General features: G+C 51.4%; 2 protein-coding genes across 2 annotated transcripts in view; one reads left to right on the top strand and one right to left on the bottom strand.

The window, feature by feature from the left end:
* Nucleotides 1-5,374, top strand: part of EZH1 (enhancer of zeste 1 polycomb repressive complex 2 subunit) — a gene marked incomplete in the record, with an annotated part of 36,468 nt that extends 31,094 nt beyond the window's left edge. Inside the window, 6 exon segments of the mRNA XM_027774789.1 lie at nucleotides 95-273; nucleotides 767-862; nucleotides 1,288-1,369; nucleotides 1,795-1,875; nucleotides 2,702-2,786; nucleotides 3,069-5,374. Of these exon segments, the coding sequence (XP_027630590.1) occupies nucleotides 95-273; nucleotides 767-862; nucleotides 1,288-1,369; nucleotides 1,795-1,875; nucleotides 2,702-2,786; nucleotides 3,069-3,129 (584 nt within the window).
* A 281-nt stretch (nucleotides 5,375-5,655) lies between these two features.
* The window catches only part of CNTNAP1 (contactin associated protein 1), a 19,862-nt gene continuing 18,733 nt past the window's right edge, over nucleotides 5,656-6,784 (bottom strand). The window contains exon 26 of the mRNA XM_006156063.3: nucleotides 5,656-6,784. This exon is cut by the window's right edge and continues 4 nt beyond it. Coding sequence (XP_006156125.1) covers nucleotides 6,704-6,784 — 81 coding nt within the window. The 3' untranslated portion in view covers nucleotides 5,656-6,703.

Genomic DNA, 6,784 nt, shown 5'->3' with positions numbered 1-6,784 from the left:
GTGAGTGTAGTAAATAAATAATTAATTAATTAAAAAGACACCCAAACCCTAGCATTAGCTTGCTTATCTTATCCCTCCTTGTCTTTCCACCTAGGTCAGAATCGCTTCCCTGGCTGTCGCTGTAAAACCCAGTGCAATACCAAGCAGTGCCCGTGCTATCTGGCAGTGCGAGAGTGTGACCCTGACTTGTGTCTCACCTGTGGAGCCTCGGAGCACTGGGACTGCAAGGTGGTTTCCTGCAAAAACTGCAGCATCCAGCGTGGCCTCAAGAAGGTGAGGGCCTGTCTCAGGACTCTGAGCCAAATAATGGAGCAAGAAAGAAGGAATAATTCCAAGCATCCTCTTTCCACTGGTTCCTAGAGGGCTTGTATGTGAAAGGTACTGAAAGACCCACATTTACTGAATTTATTAAGTTTCTGTCCCAGCGAGGGATAAGGAAGGTGGCCTTTTGAACTGGCCAGATTGGAAGGAGCAGAGAAGTGTGCCATTACGTTGACTCTTTTACCCACACACAGCAGGGAATTCCCATAGACCCAGGTCCAGGATGTCCCCAGGGGTAGAGGAAAAGGTGTCCTGTTGCCTGTCACCACCTCCCTCCTTTGTTTTTCCTCCTTTGTTTTTCCTCCTTAGACCTTTTTCTGTTTTCAGATCCTCCTAAGAGTTGCTAGTTCTTTCCATCCTATTCCCCACCACACTCATGCACAGGCAGCACATGTGCCCGCTCGCTCACAGCCGCCCTGTCTGAGGTTGGCCCTTTCTTCCTCAGCACCTGCTGCTGGCCCCCTCAGATGTGGCCGGATGGGGTACCTTCATTAAGGAGTCTGTGCAGAAGAATGAATTCATTTCTGAATATTGTGGTGAGGTGAGTGCTCTGGGTTTGGCCCACATTTTTATGGGGGAGATACCGATGAGAAACTCTGGTTTTCTGTGGGCTTGGCTTCTGTGAATTAATCTCTAAATAACTCGGCTGAGTTCTCATGTGGCCTCTTGGGGGATCCCACAGAACTATTTGTAATCCTGAAACAAATCACTGTTCTTCAGCTCTTTGGCAACTCAAGCTTTTCAAGGGAGTTGGCGGGAGGCTCTCTTCAGCCTTAACACTAGGCATACTTCACGGCAAGGTGGGAATTGGAAGATCATAACTTGAACTCACTCTCATGTTCTCGTCATGATGCTCTGTAACCGCCCATGTGGGACACTGCTCTCTCCCAGCCCTTTCTGAGGGCAGGACACTGTGCCCTGAGTAGGCAGCCTGCTAACCCCCATCTGTTCTTTGTCTCTCTCTAGCTCATCTCTCAGGACGAGGCTGATCGGCGAGGGAAGGTCTATGACAAATACATGTCCAGCTTCCTCTTCAACCTCAACAATGGTATGGAGGCTCTTTCTACCAAACAGCCCCGCTTTAATCTAGGTTCAGATCAGCTTTAAATCCTCCAATGGATACATAGAGCGAGGTGGTGAGATTGAAATCAGAGACCCCCTTGGGCCACAGTTCTCTTTCTTTAGGAGAGCCTTCATTTCTGAATTGTGTTTGTAATGGGAGCATTCAGTACTTTGGCCTCAGAAATCTCCCTACACAATTGATGGGAAGACGAGATCCATAGTTCAGAGAGGGCTCCCAAAGGGACTGCTCCGGCACGAGGCTGAATTCTCAGGCTGCATGCTTTCCTCAGTTCCTGTGAGCACACGCTGGGCTTCAAAATTCCTGTTGAACTGAATTGTTCCTGTTCCATTTCCTTGGTTTTAAATTCTGATTAAAGAAGCTCACGGTCTTCCTTGGCTTACTTTATTCAGATTTTGTAGTGGATGCTACCCGGAAGGGAAACAAAATTCGATTTGCAAACCATTCCGTGAACCCCAACTGTTACGCCAAAGGTGAGTTCACAGTGACCTGAGAGTGGGGTGGGGGCCACATTTACTATGACGGCTATATTGTTCCATTTTTTTCATAGCTGTTTGGTTTTCTTTTGTCCAAAGTTAGACATAATTAATGTCTGATATCATTTTAGGTTACGTTCTTGCCATTTTTTTTTTATAATTTTCTTTTCTTACTGAATGTATTATAAACACTTTCCCACTCACATGATTTAGAGGGAATTGTTTCCCATATTACCAGCCAGAATAACTGATCTAAAAGCATAGCAGGGGACCAGCTGGTGGCATAATGGTTAAGGTAGCTGGATTCCACATGGCCAGCTATGCAGTCCGAGTCCCAGGCCTAGTGGCTTGAAAAACACACCAGGCATGTGCGCAGGTATGCCCAAAATGCCAAGAAGGGTGAAGGGATTCTTTTGTGGCCATCTGAACTGAAGGGGGCACTTTCTTATTTTCCTTTGTGCACACTCTCTGTTTCTTTCTGGTGAGTGCATACACCCTATAGCAAATAAATAAATAAATAAAAAGAATAAATATAAATTTAAAAAATAAAACAGTAGCATAGAGGGCATAGTGGAATGCACCTGTAGTCCCAGATACATAGGAGACTAAGGCAGAAGGATCATGAGTTCAAGGCCAGTATGGGCAACATAGCAAGAATCTGTCTCTAAAATTAAATTAATTAATTAGAGGCCTTTATTGACTATGTTCTAATTCCATTTGATTTCTATTTTACTGAGAATTTAGAGAAAATTAGCCCAGAATACCACTGATGATTGGCTTAGAGTTGGCTAGGAACCTAGCCTTGAGTTGATCCTATTTGCAGTGGTCATGGTGAATGGAGATCATCGGATTGGGATCTTTGCCAAGAGAGCAATTCAAGCCGGCGAAGAACTCTTCTTTGATTACAGGTGAGCAGCCAGTACCAGCCCATGGGAGGTGGTCCTCGAGGGAAAAGGGATGGCTGTTAGAATTGATTCGGGGGCCTTACATAGGCAGTACGAGTGATGGCGGGTGCTCACAGTGGTCAGCACTGTCCCCTTTGTTCTGAACTCTGGTGCATGGCCTCAGAAGTGGGGACCTTGCAGACAGCTGCGAGCTAGTGGGAGGGGACGTGAAACAGGAGGGGCTCCATCTTTTCAGTTACAAAAGCCTCAAAAGTAACCTGGTTCCTCCTCCCTGCTCTGGGACAGGTACAGCCAAGCCGACGCCCTCAAGTACGTGGGGATCGAGAGGGAAACCGATGTCCTTTAGCCCTTTGGGGCCCCGCGCCGGCACTGTGGTAGCGGCACTGTCTTTGCTTCATGCACACACCACTGCTGCTCGAGTTTCCTGCACTATATGTGTCTCCCACACTGAGAAACCCCCCACCCACGCCCTCTGTAGTGAGGCCTCAGCCGCATCCACTGGGGATGAAACTGTTCCGATGAGAGAGGAGACAGAGACATCTAGGCTCGGTCTCCCAGGAGAGAGAGTTGCAGAAGTGGGAGTGCATCTCGGGCCTCAGAGGAAGAGAGCACAGGCTGGGGGCGGATGCTTTATGCTTGATTTCTTGTCAGCGCCCCAGGCTGTGGGCCTCAGGTATCAATTTAGGCAGTTCCTAGCAAGTGTTAGCCTGTCATTTCAGCTTCCCCTTGTGCAACTGGGGTGCCAGCTTTTCTCTGTGGCCCTCAGACACACAGCGGACAGGCTAAGCCAAGTTTGCTTCCTGGATCCTACAAGCATCTGGGTTAGAAGTGAGCCAGGCAGGCAGCATAGACTGAGCTCAGAGGGAGATGGGTCACCTTTCTACCTCTTCCCTCATGGCAGGGTTCAGACTGAAAGAATAAGGGTTCTAAGTACAGGTAGCCAAGGCTGAGGGAAGGAAAACTGAGTGCCATCTTTCCATGGACAGAGAGGGAGGACCAGCCTGATGATGGCAGCTAAATGGCTTGGTTTGGGCCCTGGAGGCTTTGAGAACGCCTGTCCTGTGCAGCCTGGAGATGGCCGAAGTGTTTTCGGATTCCCAGGAGCACGTGCCAGTGCCCCGGCTCCTTCCAAGGTTCTGGTTTAGCAGCTGCAGGCAGGCGTATACTGCTGTGAAGACACGTCAGGGTGTGCCTGGCTGGATGGGAGTGCTCCGGTGCGCTGGATCTGTAGTCGTTTCCACCCCTCAGAGAGGCTAGACCGAAGGGGCCAGTGTTGCCTCTCTTCAGGGTAGATGGGCACAGACCTGGACCGGAGCAGGGAAAGGCGTGTGTGCTTTCCTGCCTGTAGCACCTCTGCTTGGAAGGTGAGTTGGCAGTGTTTGGAGGTGGGTGTTTAGGATGGCACATGTGCGGCAGAAGGTGTTTGCAGTGTTAGAAGCAGGCAGATCACGCGTCCCAGTCCAGGGTTCCATGCTCTCTGGGATTCATGCAGAGCAAAGCACTTTAATTTTTTAGAAGGTCTGTAGATTGGGATGGAGTATGAGCTAAGGCCTCTGGGGTCCCTGCCCAAATCCCCCTCTTGAGGGAAGAGGGAAGGAAGGGGTAGTAGAAGATTCACCTCCAGTCTGTCTCATCTGGGGGAGGCAAGAGGAGCTGGCTTGACACAGAAGACTCTCATGAGAATGGGGCCAAGGAGAGCTGCCCCGCTGTGCGGCGCTGGCAGGGGAACAAGGAGCCCTGTGCTGGGTGGAGAGGCCTGGAGCTGTACAGGCTGGCTGAGGGAGTTCTAGAGCAGGGAGCAGGCTTCTCCCTTCCTTCTGAGGAACAGCCTCTCTTCCCAGTTCTGTGCTGACTGCACTCACCCTGGTTATCCCATGAAGAATGTGAGTTCTGTGAAGGAAGAAGCAGGGTTCTTTCTGGCCGAGCTGCCTCATAGAAACAGGTGTGGGACGTGCACACTGTGCATGTGCACACACTCTCTCATGTCCTCCTAGTCACCACACTGGTGGGCATGCAGGCACCCTGCCCTCAGCACACGCCCAGCCAGCTCCCGACAGCGCCTTCTCCCACCTGGTTGGGCCAGCCCCCACCATGGTTCTGAAATCTACATCTGCTGTGGTTCGTATTCATAGTGTATAGCGGGGACACCCTCAGGCTGGACTCTGGGCTCTGAATTACTCATCAATTACAGGGGAAACCCAGAGACAGATGAAGGAGGAGTTAGGTCTGTCTGAAGTGGGAGGGGCTGGCCATGCAGAATACGTGGAAAACAATTTTTTCTAGTTTTTGATGGGCTAGACTGACCCCACCCTTCCCTCAGTGAGCAGAATCACTGCGGCTGGTCCCCTCCGTCCTCCGTTTCAGACCACTGGTACTCCTGTTCCTCCAGCATCCCCACCCTTTGTTCCTGCTGTCCCCACCTTTAATGACGGGTCTCAGCACGCCCCCTCACCCCCCACGTCATGATGGATGGAGCAGTGGTGGGCCTGGGGGCGAAGCTGGTATACGTGTGGCTTTATTGCCAGTGAATTTCATGCACTTTAAAGTCCTGTGGCTTGTGACCTCTTATCTGAATAAAGTGTTAGACTCCATTTGGTAAGCTGCGTACTGTGTGCTTCAGGACCGAGGGCTCTGGGGATGGCGGGACAGGAGCAGGGGGACTGAAGCACCAGCGTTCTGATCACCACTGACCCACTGATTCTGATCCATTGAGTCTATGGTGGGGTGAGGGGCGAGCGCAAGAGCTAGTGAAACTCCTGGCAGGTGATGCAAGGATTCTGAGAGCACCCCCAGAACTTCCTGGGCTCCCAGGTGAGTTCCCTTAAAGTCATCCCATGCACCCATGCCACTCCGCCAGCCACCACACAACGACTGGGCTCTGCCACTCTGCTTTATTGAACAGCTCCGAGTCCGAGAGCACGGCGGGCTCAGCCCTGCTCGGAGCAGAGGCCGGCTCAGACTGGGCGAGTGACCAGTAGGACTCGTGAGACTTCCAACACGGGAGAAGCAAACTAAGACTGTGGGCACAGCACAGGACAGAACAGCCAATTGATTTTCTCTTTTATATATAAACGGATACTTAAAAAATTAGAATAATATAGTTTCTCTAAAGAGAGACTTGGCAACAAAAAATATATATAAAGAATATGACCTCCTGGGCAACTGAAGCAGCATCTCTGAGCAGAGGGAAGAGGGCTCCTCATGCACGGGAGAGGGGGCCAAGCCTATGCACAGGCATCAAGGCCATTGCGAATCTTGGAAAGGGTGGGAGGGAAGCCGGCCGGCGAGGCAGGAGATCTGCGTTATTTTCTCTACATACATCGCAGATTTTCTTATGGCTTTGGCTAAAGCATGTGAAGCAGCGGAGGTACTAAGGTGCTAAGCTGAGGCCTCTTGGTCTCTGTGTGAAAACAAAAAGGTGGGGGTGGGGGACAGCAGTGGAGCTCTCCCTAACCCCCAACCAGTGGAAGCAGATGGAAGACATTCTGCAGGGCAGGGGGAAGGCTGGGGTTTGATTTAGCAGCCTCCTCCCCCCATGCCCTGTGCAGCCCTGCAGTCCCTCTGTCCCTGCTGATACTGTATCTGGGAAGGGAGGCGGTTAATCTCCCTGCACTCTGTTGTTAATCCCCGGCAGCAGCTGGGACAGAGATGGCAGGAAGGGCCTGTCTCAACCCCACGAGGCTTTGAGGCAGGCAAACAGCCAGGAGCCTGGGGACAGGGACGAGCAGGGCATTGGTTTAGGCAGTGAGGCTCGGCCACTCTTTTTGGTCCCATCTGTAGCTACCAGACTTGGCAGGAGGGGAATCCTCAGGATGAGCAGAGCCAGTAAAAGGAGCCAAATGTCCCTGATAGGGTAGGGGAGAAGCAGGACTTGGGCAATTCAGAGGGGATGGCCTTGGTCTCTGAAGCCCTTCTCTGATTCATTCGGATCTAGACTCCTCCAGGATCTGGGGTAGGTTCTGGTCCCGGGGGGCAGGGGCTGAGGCTGGGGCTGGGGCTGG

Source organism: Tupaia chinensis, unplaced genomic scaffold (assembly GCF_000334495.1).
Source record: "Tupaia chinensis unplaced genomic scaffold, TupChi_1.0 Scaffold000477_2, whole genome shotgun sequence".
In the NCBI taxonomy this organism is placed as follows: Eukaryota; Metazoa; Chordata; class Mammalia; order Scandentia; family Tupaiidae; genus Tupaia; species Tupaia belangeri.
This window is presented reverse-complemented; position numbering and strand designations above follow the sequence as displayed.